Consider the following 15,992-nt stretch of genomic DNA (forward strand, 5'->3'; position numbering starts at 1 on the left):
TAAACCCTTGGGTAAACCCTAAACCCTTGGGTAAACCCTAAACCCTTAGGTAAACCCTAAACCCTTGGAAAAACACTAAACATTTGGATAAATTCTAAATTATAAATCTTAAACACTAAACTCTAAATCTTAAAAATAAATATTTTTTTTAAATAATCTTTTTTTAGAACTATTGTTATTTTTATTTATTTAATTTTTTATTTTTTATTTTAAAAGCATAATATAATTTGGCAAGTTATTTTGTTTCCTTAATTAAAAAATACTAGATCTAAAATGACAATTTTTTATTGGTTGGTGAACCTAAAAGTTCACCCTAGGGGGTGAACCCAAGAAAAAGTCTATTTGTATAACTCAAGATATGTTTCCCTTAGTTGAAGCAATTAAACCAACCAATAAGAAAGCGGTAAATTTCAATGCAAATTTAGAAGAAAATGTTTCCAGCTAATGCTGCTTAGGTAGTGGGACTAAAATTACAGAGATATATCCAAAGGAAAATTCATACAATTCTAATAATACTACTAAACATGCTTATTTTCTGGATTAAAGAAAAAACTTATTATATTAATTAAACCAAATTTATAAATTTGACTCACTAAATTACTATAGCGTGTGTAAAACAACATCCGTTTCTAAATAAGTGTCAGTTTGATATTTTTGACACAGATAAAAAAATTGGCAAAAATATATGTAAGTTGTTATTAATTTTACTTTACTGATCAATAGTATTTGAGATGAATAAAATTATTTATAAAATCAATGCAGTTTTCAATTAATTTTCAGGTGAAAGTAAATATAATTTTCATTGGAATTGTAAAGTGATATTTTTTTGTAACAAGAAAAAAAAGTTAAAATGACACTTATTATGAAATAGAGGGAGTACAAGATAAATCAAATCTTTATAAGAAACCGGAAATGGCTAACCACGTCTTTATTTTTGGTTTGGGAAATCCGCAGAAAGTCTTAAAGAATATAGGAAACCGGAAATGACATGTTCTTTCAGAAACTTCTGATACTTTCAGAAACTTTCAGAAACTTCTGATACCCCAATACGGTACCCGCAGTTCGAGTTCCACTGGCCACCCGGGCTAGGGTTAAATCCCAAGAATACGTGGAGTGTCGTGGGCCTCGCGGGAATAGTCGGTTGACCACGGTCGCCGGAAACTCGTGGTTACCTTAAAAAAAAAAAAAAAAAAAAAAAAAAAGAATACAATGTTGAAATACAAACAAATAAAAACAAAGGATTGCGGTTTAGCTTCTTTTTGGTTTATTGATTATATAAGTGATAAAATTCCTTCGTTACTCTAAACCTCTCCTCCCACGAATCCGATGGACTGTATTTCCCTTTTATTGGATGAAAGGTAGTTTGTTCAAAAAAAAGTAACAAAATCAAATAAAATTATATGAATGATAAAATATCATATGTAAGATCTCATAAAGTTTTAGTTGAGGATTATAGAACTTTGGTTTAGAAACTTTTGAGTTTGTATTAGGTTTGGTTGTTATTTATTATGTTGAAGATACCTTTTATTATATAAGTTGCACTTATTAAACTAATTAGTGAATTTAGGCTAATCCGTCCGTTAATATTTTTTTTACATTAGACTAGTTTGAGATTTCTGAGTGTTTTATGTTTTAAATTGTGTTATTTCCCCTCTTTCCTCGTCCTCTTGACTTGTCATAATGTAGCTGTAGATAAATTATTTTTATTCATTTAATAACTGATCATCTTTTTATTGAGATTGTTTATTTAGTACATTGTAGATAGAAGAAGCTCCTTATCTATGGAGTAAGTAGGAAGAGTGAGAGATATAGAGATGATCTTGAGGGTGGAAAGTGTTTCATGCATCAGCGAGCCTCTTCTTCTGACTCTGGGAAGAGAGGCTTGAGCGGAGGAAATCTTGTTTCGCAGAATTCTTGACAGTCCCGTTAATGAATCTCTGGTACCATTTGCCAGATTCTTTGAGGTTTCTGTCGTCCAGATCTTCCCAATTAACGTAACTGAGTCCAAATCTGACGGTGAAACCTTTGCAGAATTCATAATTATCTCCAAGAGCCCATGCAAAGTATCCTCTCACGTTGACACCCTTCTCCCTGAAAACAAGAACAATCATATATATAAATCTTACCAAGAAAGAAGAAGAATATAACATATGTAGAAAATCATTTATAGTAGCATCCACTCACTTGATGACCTTGCGGAGAAAACATAGATGGCTGCATAGATAATCGATTCGCTTGTAATCGGCAATAGCTTGCTCACGGTTTTCTGAACTGGGGGTACTAAATCCTAATTAAACCGACATAACATGAAAAAGTACACAACACTTGAAAGTCAGTTTCTTGGATTTATTTCGAAACACACAAATTATAGTAGTATACTAGTATATGTTATAGACGAAAAGAGATGCATGTAGAACTCACCATTTTCGGTGACATAGATTAAAGGGTCGCCGTATTTGGTTTTGAAGTAGTCCATAACGTAATAAATGCCTTTTGGGTAGTAATAGCTGTTGCCGCTTACTTTGTCTTCAACAAACTGAGAAACGGGAAGTAAACATATACATATCAATCAAGAAAACCTAATTAGTGGTGCTTATATTGAAAATTGAAAAAAAATAAAATGAATTAGAAATCATAGGGGTGGATCATTCATATATACCAGTGGACCAAGAAATTCACCACGTGAATTATCATCTGTAACCACAAGAATGAAATAACTGATGGTCACTCACAAAAAAGAGATCAAACATTTATATATATATAAAAAGGTTGTAACTACGTGGTAATAGACAAGTACATGTGAGCTTTACGCCAGCGTCCATCATGGCAGTGTGTGTCTCTGAAGGATATGGGTTAGGTTTTGGCTGGGCGTATTGAGTGACGTAATAGTTGAGACCAAGAAAATCATATGAACCAGCAACGAGTTCTGCTTCTTCCTCGGTGAAGTTGGGAAGCCTACTACCCACAATCTGCCTCATGATGTCTGGGTATCTACCCTTTGTTAGCGGCTCCATGTACCTGATCCATGTATATTTTTCATTATACATATATGCAATATATACTGATACGTTTTTGGTAATATAAATATATATATATATACCATCCATGGAAGAATTGGTTCATCCTCTCAGCTGCTTCTATGGAGGCAGGATCAGACTCATCAAATGGAAGAAACCATCTTGTAATCATCACAGGTCCAATCTTCCCTTTTTGGAACTGTTGGTCACGTGATATATGACTAAGTTAGAATCAGATATCTTAGATTAACCTTTGATAAAAAAAAAGAAGAAGATTACATTACACCTTCTTTATCACATATTGAGACAACTCACCTTGTATTTGGTCCTGTAAAGATCGACGACCGTGGCATGAGCAAGAAGCTGGTTATGTGCAACGATGTAGGGTTCTGTTGAAGAATTTCCACCGTAACACCTGTGCTTGGTATCAACCATAGGAGAACATCGACCGGGTGCATCTGTTCCGATAGCATAGCCTCTTGTAGGCACTGTGTATAGCTGGTTGATGGTGATCCAATGCTTTACCTTTCCACCAAATTCTTTGAAACATAGATCCGCGTAGTCTTTGAAATCTTGTCTGTGCATATTAATATAGAATCATTTCAGTAATTCACGTAACTAAAACCAAGTCTTTTTCTTCTTTTATTAATAATGTAAGAAGCATGGCACAAATATAAACATACATGATCTGGCGGTCCAAGAAACCTTCATACTCATCTTGGAGTGTTTGAGGAAGATCCCAGTGAAAGAGGGTAACGAAAGGCGTTATATTCTTTTCGAGGAGTGCATCTATGAGTTTGTGTGACCCTGATTTCTCTGATAGTAATTACAAATACATTAATACGTGTACATAATAAACCGACGTTCATCTCATGTGTATATATATATACACTGTGACGTACCTGGATATCGGTGACTGAAGCCATCCCAAACGTTAACACCACGACCTCTCCCTCCTTCGATCTGAAATGAAAAGAAACAACCATGCGAAGTTGCATTTTAGTGTTTTTGAATTGTATTTATTTATACGTCAAAAACATTTGTTACATGCCTGGTAAGCAGAAGATGCAACACCGAAGATGAAGTCTTTTCCGAAGTTTTTACTGCTTAAAATATCAGTGTTACTACATGTGAATGGATTGTTCTCTTCGCAAGTAATTTCTTCATCAGCTTTGCAACTCGCAGCAGCTAATAGAAAAACTAAAGCGAGTCCATGAAGAAGCTTCATGGTTAATATGTTGATGTATGTGTTGTGTTGTGTTGTGTGGAACCTTGTGCCCATCTAGGGTGGTTTATATAGCCTTTTCAAAAGAAGAGTGTCGTATGTATTTTTTGTCTTAGTATCTTGATATTTTGGGAGAGGTTTAGGTGAGATGAATCCCGTGGATTCACTTACTTTAGCTCAGTGCTCACCGATTTTGCTTATATTTCTTGTTTGTTTCCACTTCTTAGTCTTCCATTATCTATTGCAGATAATTCTTTAGTTACATAGCACATATTTTATGTAATTTTTTTTTATTTACATAGCACATATTTGTGTTCCTTTACCTGAACACGTACTACTTGGAACACGAATTGTGTCACATCTACAAATTGATCCGTCGACAGTGGTGCAATGCAGCATGTGTATAACGAAGGTTTGCGCGAAACTTGAACGACAAGAATTATATATCAAGATTGGTTGTAGTAAATAATGTTCAAAGCTTCGTCATAACGCCATAAAGTTATTGAAGATTTTTATCGTAACATTATCAAGTGTTGAATCTAGAGTAACACTGATTCAAGGCCACACTTTTCACGAGCTTCACCGCTATCACAATATATCAAAAAAGGAAAAGAAAAAAACAATCACAACATATCTTATTGGTTTTGATTCTTTTGACCTCTCTATGTATGCCTTTATCACATGAGACCGGAGTCTCCGAAAGAACATTTTTTGCTTTTTTCTGTATCGTTTATAGATGATTGGAAGGGTTGCAATGCAAGAACCTTGTGTTAACCTATAGTTTATTCAATAATTTAGCTCTATACTTATTTTTTAATGTTTTTCCAAAATTAGATTTCTTTTTGACAAAAGATTCTTCTATTGAAATGCGTGAAACAGTACTAGCTATGACTTCAAACATGAATTAAAATAAACTGTTCATATTATTTCAAGAATAAAACATGTAATTAAATTTATGTGCTTTAGGCCTGCCTTCTATAATAGTTTCAGTTTAAATAACATTTTTTTTTAGAACTACTAGATTTAAATAACATTTACGTTACGAGTTTACACTGGATTTTTCTAAGGTTTCACGCTCTTTCTGCAAACTGCCATGTAAATAAATGCACTACATTTAAGCAAAAAAAAAAAAAATGCACTACATTAAGCTACGAGTTACGGACAGTGGCGAAGGCAGGTTATAGGGTGTGGGGGCATGTGCACCTTCAATTATATTAAAATTTAAAATTTTGTATGTAACACATAAAAAACAGTCGTCATATTTAAAACGTGAGCAGCCTTCTAGGTATAATCCAAATAGACAAGCACTGTAATTTTTTTTTTTTTTTTTTTGTCAAATATGTGAATTCCATTAAAATGGGTAGAGTTTGTAAATTATTACAATCGGTTGTTTCATACTATGGTTTACCTTGGCAAAAATAATAAAAACATGGCAAAGCATATGAGAGGAAGAGCAAGTATTTCACTCCCTAGAAAGCCAGTGTTGCATTAGTCCGCAACTCTGTTTTTGATCTCTCTTGGACAGAATTGCATCTTTAATGAAACGGTCTAGTAGCTTGAAGATGGTTGTTGGAGACGATGATATGTTATCATGATAACGCTTGTTCCTTTCAGACCAAATTGAGTAGATTGTTGCTGAGGCCACTAGGCGCTTGAGTAACCTAGGGACAAATATATCACGCAAGCTAAGCCACTCGGAGAAGGCTAACCACGTGTGGAATCCCGCAAAGGAGTATCCCATTCTGCGCAGACAGATATTCCAGAGATCAGCACTCCATTCGCAGCGAAAGAAGAGATGATGATCTCTGTCTTCTGTATAGATATTACAGAGGCAGCTAGATGATGGGAAATTGGTGCCCCATTGGGATAGACGAGCTCTTGTGGGTAGCCTGTCTAGCTGAGCTAGCCACATATTGAAGGAATGGCGGGGTATCGCACCTTTGAACCAGATACAAGAGGACCAAGGTTGTGTCGGAGCTCTGTGACGCAGGACTTCCCAAGTTCGTTTGACCGAGAAACTTTCTAGAGCAGTGTCGTTAACAAGCCAAACAAAAGAGTCATTTTCACTTACAAGGGAGGGGAGTGGAAGCGTGGTAAGGAATATCTGAAGCGTCTCAGCAGCAGGCGACCTTGCCCCGCGTACGATCCACCCCTCAGAGTTGCAAGCGGTGGAGATGGATGCCTGAATAGGGATAGACAGCTCTCGAGGACCATCAGGTCCGAAATATTCAATGAGTTTACCGAAAGGTGTCCAAATATCCCACCAGAAGCTGATCAGTCGACCATTGCCAACCCGAGCCCTTATGAATCGAGAGGCCAAGTACCGCAGGTGGAGGAGAGCGCGCCATGTCCAAGATTTTGCTCTATCCACATCGCAGCTCCAAACATTTTCATCCCTGATCCTGTTTGACTTCATCCAGGCCGCCCAAAGAGAGGCGCCATTTGCAAATAGCAACCACAGCAGTTTTAAACATAACGTTTTGTTCTAGAGACCAAAATCCCGTAGTCCTAACCCACCCTCCACCTTTGGTAGGCAGACAGTGGTCCAAGCAACTTTGTATTGGACCGGGCCAGAGATCTTTCCACTCCATAGGAACATAGAACACAAACTTTGGATGCGCTTCAAACATCCCTTCGGTAGGATAAACGCAGAAGTCTAGAAATTTACAATACCATAGATAACTGAAGATATCAGTTCTCTTCGCCCAGCGTAAGAAAGCGCTCTGTTAGACCATGAAGAGAAGCAGCCGGTAATCTTGTCAATGAGTGATCTGTAGTCTTCCAGCCGCAGCTTACGATGCATAAGAGGTAGCCCGAGATAACGAACTGGTAGAGACCCTAGAGTGAAGCCAAGATCTGAGAGTTCGGAGGTTTCATTCTGAGTCAAGCCTGCAGTATAAAGCTCTGTTTTCATCCTGTTCAATTCAAGGCCAGACCATCCCGAGAATATATCAAACGTGTTGGAGATGTTTTGCAGGGAAGACCGCTCACCATCAAAGAATACCATAATGTCATCAGCAAAGGCGAGGTGAGAGACACATGGGTTGACCGCGTTTGGATGGTGGCCAATCGAACCATCAGCATATTTTGAGTTCAGTAGCTGCGAAAAAACCTCAATGCACAGTACAAAAAGATAGGGTGAAAGGGGGTCTCCCTGCCTCAGCCCTTTAGATCCCTTGAAGTATCCACATAATTCACCATTGATGGCCACAGAGAATCTAGTAGTTGTAATGCATTATCGGATCAGGTGACGAAAATTAGGAGGAAAAGCCAAGGCTTCAAGAGTGTTCAAAATGAACTCCCAATTCACAGTATCGAAGGCCTTCTTGAGATCAATTTTAAGCATACACCGCTTCGATATGGATTTCCAGTTGTATCCTTGAACCAATTCAGTAGCCAGGAGAACATTTTCCACCAATAATCTGCCCGGGATGAAAGCTGATTGCACGTTTGATATAATCTGCGGCAAAACCATTTTTAGCTTATTAGCTAAAAGCTTAGAGATGACCTTATAAACTGAGTTGCAGCAAGATATTGGCCTGAAATCAGAGATACGTGAGGCATTCGTCTTCTTAGGCACTAGTGAGATGATGGTTGCGTTCCATTGCTTAAGGAGACATCCTGTGGCGAAAAACTCATTGACCCCATCAATCATACCCTTACCCACTGCAGCCCAATTTGCTTGAAAAAATTCTCCTGGGTAACCATCCGGACCCGGAGCCTTACTCTTTGGGAGGGAGAGGAAGGCCTGTTGAATATCTGAGGCGGTGAAGAGACTGTTTAGCACATTTTCGGATTCTTGTGAACACCTGAAGGGGACAATGTCTGAGATGATTTGGGGCGAAGAGGATGTGTGATTAACAGAGCCACCCAAAAGCACGCTGAAGTACGACACAGCATGCGCCTTAATGCCGTCCAGGGAGTCAATGATATTATCATCGTTATCAATGAAGAAATCAATTTGGTTCTGGTCCCTTCTAGTCCTTATAGACCTATGGTAGAAAGCTGTGCTTGCATCTCCGAAGGACGTCCATTGAATTCTTGAACGCTGTCTGAGAAAAGAGTCTTCTGCTTTGGCTAACGCAAACCATTTACGGTGAGCTTCCTCTTCTGCTGTAGCAGCCGAAGGAGAGGGGGAAGAAAGAGTGAGTTGTTGACAATGAGAGAGATTATCAAAAGCCTCCACCACTCGTTTCTCCAGATTTGAATAATTTTCTTTAGCAAAAGATCTGATGACCGGCTTTAGCTCTTTAAGCTTCTTGAAGATAGCTAACTGACGAGAGCCAGAGAAAGCCAAACCATGCCAACAACCCCTTATGATATCTGAGAACTCCGGGTGCTGGTTTAGGTGAGAAAAAAATTTGAACGGACGCTTCTGCTTGGGCCTAAACTGATCCATGAAGAGGCACGAGGGAGTGTGGTCAGAAATTCCCAGTTTTCCAAAGACAGCCAGGGAGTCGGGGAAGGTTTGCAGCCAAGTGTCATTGACCAGAATCCTGTCCAGCTTCTTAGAAACATGTTTGTTCGTCCAAGTGAAAGAATTTCCACGGTAGGGAAGGTCTGAAAGATCACAGCGGATGAGACATTCCCTAAATTCACGCATTCCTCTATTTATGGCAATGTTTGCTTCATTTGAATGCTCAGAAGTAGCAATGATTTCATTGAAATCACCAAGAATGAGCCAAGGAGAACACGCAATAGCAGGATTATTAGCAGTAGCTTCAATTTCCAACCATAACTGACGCCTTTCAATAGCACAGTTAGAGCCGTAGACCAGCGAGACAATAAACTCGGAGTTGAGCGATGGCAGCTTAACCCGAGAAGTAACAACTTGTAGAGATTTCGAGATGACTTCGACATGAACCGAAGGGTGCCATAGAAGCCATATCTTCCCAAGATCAGAGAACTCATAGTTATTAGCAAAAGACCAACCCGGAAGTGTACGAGATACTATAGTCGACGCTTTAGCCGGCTGTACATGCGTCTCAATGAGACCACCGAATATAGGTTTGTGTTTTTTGAACCATTTTCTAAAACCTCTCCGCTTTACAGAATCATTGAAACCTCTTATGTTCCAACAAAAAATATCCATTAAAATAGGCAAAATTTAGAGGATTTGAGGGCCTCTAACCCTAGCTCTTGACTTTTCCTTATCCTTTAGTTGCTTCTTAGAGCGCTTAGAGATGACTTCTATGAATTCATCCTGGGAATCCCCTGGGTTGTCCTCATCACCAGAAATAGAGTCCAGTTCCGCGGATGATTCACCAGAGGATGATGAGGCGATGAGAGAGTGGCCCGGAGATCCTGAGAGATCAACATAGAGTTGGCCTTTATTGAGATCGTGAACTGTGGCAACCGTAACCCCGTAATTCGAAACCAAAGAGGGACCTTCATTTGTTTCGGCTTCCTTAAACACGGCTGCTGCATTAGCGACGGAATCCCGCACTAATACAGAATGAGAAGGAACATTTGTTTTCTTCTGTATTTCCTTATACACCTGCTTAGGAGAAGACTCTCTCTTGTTCCGGGAAACAATAGGCAGCAGATTCTTTATAGGGGCCTTCCCTTTATCCTTCGGGGGCAAGTTAAGACCTCGCGGGATATTTTCAGTGGTATGCCTAACTGAGTTGCAAGCAGCACAGGTTCTCGGAGCAGCTTTGCAGCGTGAGATGGTGTGACCTAGCTTATTACAAAAGGTGCATTGAGAGGGCAGCCAAGGGCTCGTTACAGCTATTCTCCTAGTATCACCATTTTGGAATCTCGCATTAACAAAGGCAGGGAGAGGCTTCCTAGGGTCAATGACTGTATAGACTTTCGCTACTTCAATGTTTGTGAGATTCTCTGTCGAAGGATGCAAGCAGACTGGGTGACCCACTATGCATGCAATCTCTTGGAGAGCCTCACTGTTGAAAAACTGGAGCGGAACTCCCGTGAACTCCAGCCACACAGGCACCATTTCAAGTTCCGGCTTTACTTGCTGCAAGCCCGGAGCCCATTTGGCAACAAACATTGTTTGGCCATCTATCTGCCAGAAATTTTGTCTGAGTATCCTGCGTCGAGCGTTAGGACAAGGCACACGAAATAGGAAAGAGTTCCCTTCCATTTTGGATACTGAAATGTCCCTTCTCTGATTTCTCCAAATAACATTTGCAATGGCATGTACAGCACCTCGAGCCGGGGCTTCTTCGTAGAATTGACCAATAATGAAGTATTCCCAAGCTTTCTTGTTCTTCTCCACCACCGAGTTCGGGATAGTAACACAAGATTCGCCAGATTCCAGTAGAAAGGGTGTTTCTTTCGGTTGAAGTTTAATTTGCGTGGGTTTGACAAAGCCCTTCCATATTTCGGCTGGTGACTTAGCCTGCTCAACAGAGGAAGACGGAGCTTTCGTCAGGTCAGGAGCAGAGGAAGTGACCGGAGAGTTAGACTGCTCGGGGACAGATGAGGAGACAATTGCAACCTTTTCCGCACTAGCTTGGACAGCGAGGACGGTGGAACCTTCTTTAACTACAGGGACATCACAGGACACTGTAGCTAGGGTTTCAGAAAATGGGGGTTCCGCGTCAGAGACCAGAGTGGGATGAATATCAAGCTCAGTGGACAGGGACGGGGATAGAGGGACTTCACAGTCTGTGTTTCCAAGAGAAACGCTTGGTAAATCAAGCACAGTGGCTGGGTCAAACTCAGGCACCGGATCTTCAATTGGGGGAACATAGACCTTCAACGGAGGGGGGGATGGAGATTTCCGGGCAGGGACCGGCTGTTTGGGGGGTTTTTTCTTTGCCATGGCGGCGGGTTGGGGCCGTCGCCGCTGAGAGCGACGGTGGAGGAGAAAAGAGGTCGACCTCAGCTTGAGAGGATTTTTCAAAGGCGCGTGAGGCGCGTGTTAACCCTCAGAGTTATATTCGTAATTTTTTTTTTTTAACCACAGTGTTATTTGTTTCTCGCTTGTTAGAAAAAAACTGTCTCCAGATATCCCCTCAGTCGGTTCCTCTCCTAGATTTCTCCTTCTAGATTCGGGGATCTATGGAGAAAAGATGATTTGAGGCTCTCGTTGGGGACTTCTCCTCGGTATGATTCTCTCAACACCAAAGCATGGCTGCTCTTCTAGTCATCTGATTTCAGAGCTTTCGGCTCTCATGTTCTTCAACGGTCCAAAAAGAGGTCGAATGATGCTGCGCCTTGCCTTTTCCTTGCTTTGAAGCCGAATTATTTTGAGTGGTCGGCTTGTGTTAAGGAACCAGAGTTGAGTGCCATAAACCTCGTCTTGCTTCTGCCACCGTCACTCCACGCTTTAACTGTTGGTTTCTTTTCATCAGAATAGGGTTTTCAAGGAACCGTCACGTTACTTTGGAGTTGTTCCGCGTCTGGAGTGGACCTCACCGGATGTTAGCCGGACCAGAACTTAGTCAAACCTGCTTCGCTTTAATTCCTTTCGAAGTCGCCTTTGGGATAAGCTTCGGTTCCTAGGCTTATTCTCCGGCTCATATACTCTGATGTTTGATGCTTTTGGTGCAGGTACCAGCTACAAGAGTAAGCTTCAAACTCCTTGACTGTTATTGGTTTTCTGAAATCATGTTCTAGTTAAGCTTCAACCGTTCTTTAGGTGATGATTAAACATATTTAGTCTTTGAAAGTCTTTTTAATTTCTTAATTTGGGGGACTTTCTAAGACCTTTGCTTTGATTAGCTATCCTAGATGCATTAGAATTTGATCTCTCAAACTCTATTTATATTTCATTGTATCATTATCTTGAGTAATGAAAAATTCACATACTTATAAAAAGAAAACTACATATTGCAATAGAAATGACAGGTTTTATTACTTGTAGTGCGTATGGTGAGTTTAAAATGGTCTATTACGTTAGAGAAGCTTTTCAAAGTTTGTATAAATGCTATACGGACCAATTCAATAGTGTTTTGACCAACAGATTCACAGACCTTCCCCACCAACTATCAATGAATACGACCACTTCAAAGTTTGTATAAATGCTATACGGACCATTTCAATAGTGTTTTGACCCACAGATTCACAGACCCTCCCCACCATCTCAATGAATACGACCACTCTTCACCTAGTCCCACGATTCATAGAAATGGTCTATCGATTCTATCCTTGATAAGGCTTTGGTTTAGGAACAGTGAAGACATGGTTGTTCATGAGTTGTCTTTTGTAATGTGAATATCTTTCTGCTCAGTGAGAGAAATACTAAGGAATCACTGAAGACTTTTTTTCAATTGATATGAGCATTCATCTTTTTTTCTTAGTGAGAGAAAATTAACAAATTATTGAAGACTTGTATCTTTTTCTGTAATATATATCTGCTTCTGCTTAGCGAGAGAAACATTAAATAATTATTTGAGATTTTTTTTTTCAATGGATATCATCAGTTATCTTGATAATCTGAGTGATTATTTATTGCATGACATGTGGCTTTGGGAAGATAATGGTGTATCTTAAATAAGCATTCTACATCCACACGCAATTACATGTCACCTAGCTCTATATTTATGTCTTATGGCCACATTTCTTGATTACTGGTTTGTCTGATAATATTTTTTTGTGAAATGCTCGTTGCGTTCTTCCTCCATGGCCTTAAGGAAAAAATACTCTTTATGATTTGCTATAAAAAACAAAAGTCTTTATTCGAAACAATAAAATATTCAAGGACAATATGGTACATATACAATATTGTCTGATAATGATAATAACATAACTGATTTAAAGGCGAAAACCTTTAATCATTACAATATAAAAATTCAGAAATGCAAACGCAAAAACTTCAGTCCAAACCAAACCTTGTTGGCCAACCATTGTTGATGCTATGACCAGAAATATCGGCGGCGGCGGCGGCGGTGGTGGTGGTGGTGGTGGTGGAAGGCATCTAACCGGTGACTGGTAGTTGGTGATAGCCATTATTGTTGTCACCCATGGAAGCAACTCTTGCAGGCTCTTGAACATCACTCATCTGATGAGGTTGTCCCATCAAAAGACTCATGAACGATTGGTTTGAATTTGGATACTGATTCGAACTCTGTCCCTGATCATGATTCAAACCTGTATACATATCCTGGCTCGAACCATAGAACATAGGCTGAGTCTGGTCATCAAAGTTAGCAGGACTTTGGTATTGAAATGGTTCTTCATGATTTATATCCTTACCCTGGCTCGAACCATAAAACATAGGCTGAGTCTGATCATAAAAGTTAGTGGGAGTTTGATATTGAAATGGTTCTTGATGATGAACATGATCATTAAAACCTCCAGGAGCCTGTTCATTCACACTCATATCCATACCATCATATTGACGCATATGATCATAAGCTTCAGTAGGGTTACTTACCGAACCCTCGGCTCCGACAACAACAGCGTTCATATCACCAACAACAGGAACAGGTGCATCGGTAGCAGCGACATTAGGAGGAACAGGCTCAACATTCCCCTCGAGGAACTGGGTCCTGTAGGTTACCTTATTGGCATAATCACCAATGAAACGATTCAGGTCTCTCATAAAACTTGGATCACCATACTGATCCGGCATTAGCGTCTTCCCCTTGAGAAGACCGAACATAACCTCTCTAAGCTCAATCTCCCTATTCTCCGTATGTAGCCTCATCGCTCTATCTTGTCCTTTCTGGATCTTGTCCTTTCTGGATCCTCTCCTGGTCGTACATCCTCTTGCACCGTTCCTCCGGCAGAACACCCATAAACGCCGAGTGCACTTTTTCGGCGCCTTCCTTTGACGGCCAAAACTCCGGCGGCTCCGTATTGTCGCAGCTGTTGATAACCGCACAAACTTTGACACCGCAGAGAGTCGACAGCTCGTTGGCTTTTTTGAGTAAACATTTCTTCCTCTTCCTGAAAGTTTGGTTCCTAGCAGAGCTATTAGTTATGGGCTCTATTTTTATCCTTCCCTTTGGCATTGTTTTGTGTTGGTGAATGATATAGATATGTTGGCACTTGATAATGCTCTTGTTTATATAGTGTAATGAGGCTAGTATTACGTATGCAGGTCTTATCACTTTCTTTGGGATCATTAATGCTAAATATTGCTGTAATATATAATTATAATAGTTACAAAAAGAATATATATACTCATTAACAGTTGTCAGGAAATCATTGGATAGAGCAGATAATAATCATTTAATTTAGATATTATTTGTATAACTCAAGATATGTTTCCCTTAGTTGAAGCAATTAAACCAACCAATAAGAAAACGGTAAATTTCAATGCAAATTTAGAAGAAAATGTTGCCAGCTAATGCTGCGTAGGTAGTAGGACTAATATTACAGAGATATATCCAAAGGAAAAATCATACAATTATAATAATACTACTAAACATACTTATTTTGTGAATTAAAGAAAAAAACTTATTATATTAATTAAACGAAAATTTTAAATTTGAGACTCACTAAATTACTATAGCTAAGATAAATCGAATCTTTATAAGAAACCGTAAATGGCTAACCACGTCTTTATTTTTGGTTTGGGAAATCCGCAGAAAGTCTTAAAAAAGAACTAGATTTTGACCCGCGCTTAGAAAAGTGATTTACAAATTACCATTATTTTTGTTTTGAACCATAACAATTGAGTTTTTAGGTTTTTATCATTTGTATTTTTCTTTCTTCAAAATATGGTATCTGTTCGAAATATAGTAGTTGTTCTATAATAATGTTTGAGTTTTAATATTTGTTTTCATATCCGACCTAGATTCATGGTTGAGCCTATAGACCCGATACATTGTATATAATCCGGTTCGGATTTAATGAAAAAAATCGTTAATTAAGAATCTGATATAACTCGGTAAAAACCCAAAAACTCACTCTTAACATGTGATTTGATACCATTGATCCGATAAAATACAACATATCTGATAGTATTTTTTTTAAGATGATTAAATTACTCATATATTTTTTAATATTACATAAATTAGTGATTTTTTAGAATTTGATAAAATTTTATTATGTTATCCAAATAAAAAATGCTAATATAAAAAAACTTATTGATATGAAAATATTAGTTTATTTTCGTTATTAACAACCTATTATAAATTTGTGTTTTTATTTTAGATTTAAAATTTGATTTTAAGATAGTTTTTAAAATATTCTTGAACACTCGTAATTGGCAAATCAATATTATGTATAAAATGACACTATACATGGAAAAATGATATTCAAATATGTATATGATATATGGTGTAGGATATAGGATTTTGGTTTGTATTCAAAATCTGTATAATATTCAAATGATTTATTTTGAATATTGATACATATATTTAAGAAAATAATATTTTCATGTTTCTTAATTTATTTATAGTTCATAATTTATTTATAGTTCAAAATATATTTATACTTATATTAAATTTAAAGTTAGTATATATTTTAAATATATTTATAGGCCCGTTATTTATAGATCCATTTAAGTGTATATGTATGTCCAAAACCAAAAGACTTAAATGTCATTAATGAATTTTATTAATCTCTTATAAAAATAAGAGTATTTTTAGAAAACTGCAATTTTCATTAAGGGTATAATTTTGGAATGATCCTCTTTTAATGATATTGATATAGGAAACCGGAAATGACATGTTCTTTCAGAAACTTCTAATACTTCAATTCTTGATATTATTTTTCCATCATTCAAGAGTAGAATATGTCATTTCCGGTTCGATCCACCTACCATGCGAAACTAAGTCACATTTTCCTGGTCACCTTACACAGATATGGGCTACTGCATTTTTGCCCATTTG

At 38.2% G+C, this 15,992-nt stretch overlaps 4 protein-coding genes and 1 pseudogene across 5 annotated transcripts; all 5 read right to left on the reverse strand.

Annotated features, from left to right (window-relative positions):
- Window positions 1-1,687: 1,687 nt before the first annotated feature.
- On the reverse strand, window positions 1,688-4,299 carry LOC106326800 (annotated as a pseudogene). Its single transcript, XR_001267331.1, has 9 exons — window positions 4,069-4,299; window positions 3,701-3,980; window positions 3,333-3,594; window positions 3,101-3,216; window positions 2,798-3,018; window positions 2,660-2,694; window positions 2,422-2,536; window positions 2,185-2,287; window positions 1,688-2,091 (listed from the first exon to the last, which is right to left on the reverse strand). The product of XR_001267331.1 is annotated as a myrosinase-like (transcript).
- Window positions 4,300-5,704: 1,405 nt separating this feature from the next.
- On the reverse strand, window positions 5,705-6,658 carry LOC106324478. The gene has a single exon (XM_013762440.1). It carries the CDS (start codon window positions 6,656-6,658, stop codon window positions 5,705-5,707), a length of 954 nt encoding a protein of 317 aa, XP_013617894.1.
- A 240-nt stretch (window positions 6,659-6,898) lies between these two features.
- Window positions 6,899-11,029, reverse strand: LOC106324479. The gene is made up of 3 exons (XM_013762441.1): window positions 9,374-11,029; window positions 7,553-9,286; window positions 6,899-7,342 (listed from the first exon to the last, which is right to left on the reverse strand). Exons 1-3 carry the CDS (start codon window positions 11,027-11,029, stop codon window positions 6,899-6,901), a joined length of 3,834 nt encoding a protein of 1,277 aa, XP_013617895.1.
- A 2,097-nt stretch (window positions 11,030-13,126) lies between these two features.
- On the reverse strand, window positions 13,127-13,858 carry LOC106324480 (agamous-like MADS-box protein AGL86). Its single transcript, XM_013762443.1, has one exon. It carries the CDS (start codon window positions 13,856-13,858, stop codon window positions 13,127-13,129), a length of 732 nt encoding a protein of 243 aa, XP_013617897.1.
- A 4-nt stretch (window positions 13,859-13,862) lies between these two features.
- On the reverse strand, window positions 13,863-14,165 carry LOC106324481 (MADS-box transcription factor PHERES 1-like). The gene has a single exon (XM_013762444.1). The coding sequence runs from the start codon at window positions 14,163-14,165 to the stop codon at window positions 13,863-13,865; it is 303 nt and encodes a 100-aa protein (XP_013617898.1).
- Window positions 14,166-15,992: the final 1,827 nt, after the last annotated feature.

Source organism: Brassica oleracea, chromosome C2, assembly GCF_000695525.1.
Source record: "Brassica oleracea var. oleracea cultivar TO1000 chromosome C2, BOL, whole genome shotgun sequence".
Taxonomy (NCBI): Eukaryota; Viridiplantae; Streptophyta; class Magnoliopsida; order Brassicales; family Brassicaceae; genus Brassica; species Brassica oleracea.

What these genes read in the sequence shown, in the direction of transcription:
- LOC106324481 (XM_013762444.1), bottom strand. Translation starts at nt 14,165, where the DNA reads ATGCCAAAGGGAAGGATAAAAATAGAGCCCATAACTAATAGCTCTGCT.
- LOC106324480 (XM_013762443.1), bottom strand. Translation starts at nt 13,858, where the DNA reads ATGAGGCTACATACGGAGAATAGGGAGATTGAGCTTAGAGAGGTTATG.
- LOC106324478 (XM_013762440.1), bottom strand. Translation starts at nt 6,658, where the DNA reads ATGAAGTCAAACAGGATCAGGGATGAAAATGTTTGGAGCTGCGATGTG.
- LOC106324479 (XM_013762441.1), bottom strand. Translation starts at nt 11,029, where the DNA reads ATGGCAAAGAAAAAACCCCCCAAACAGCCGGTCCCTGCCCGGAAATCT. An exon ending in AGGAAAAGTCAAGAGCTAGG is followed by an intron (nt 9,287 to 9,373) that starts GTTAGAGGCCCT and finishes GATTCTGTAAAG; the next exon opens with CGGAGAGGTTTTAGAAAATG. An exon ending in TCAAGAAGGCCTTCGATACT is followed by an intron (nt 7,343 to 7,552) that starts GTGAATTGGGAG and finishes GTTTTTTCGCAG; the next exon opens with CTACTGAACTCAAAATATGC.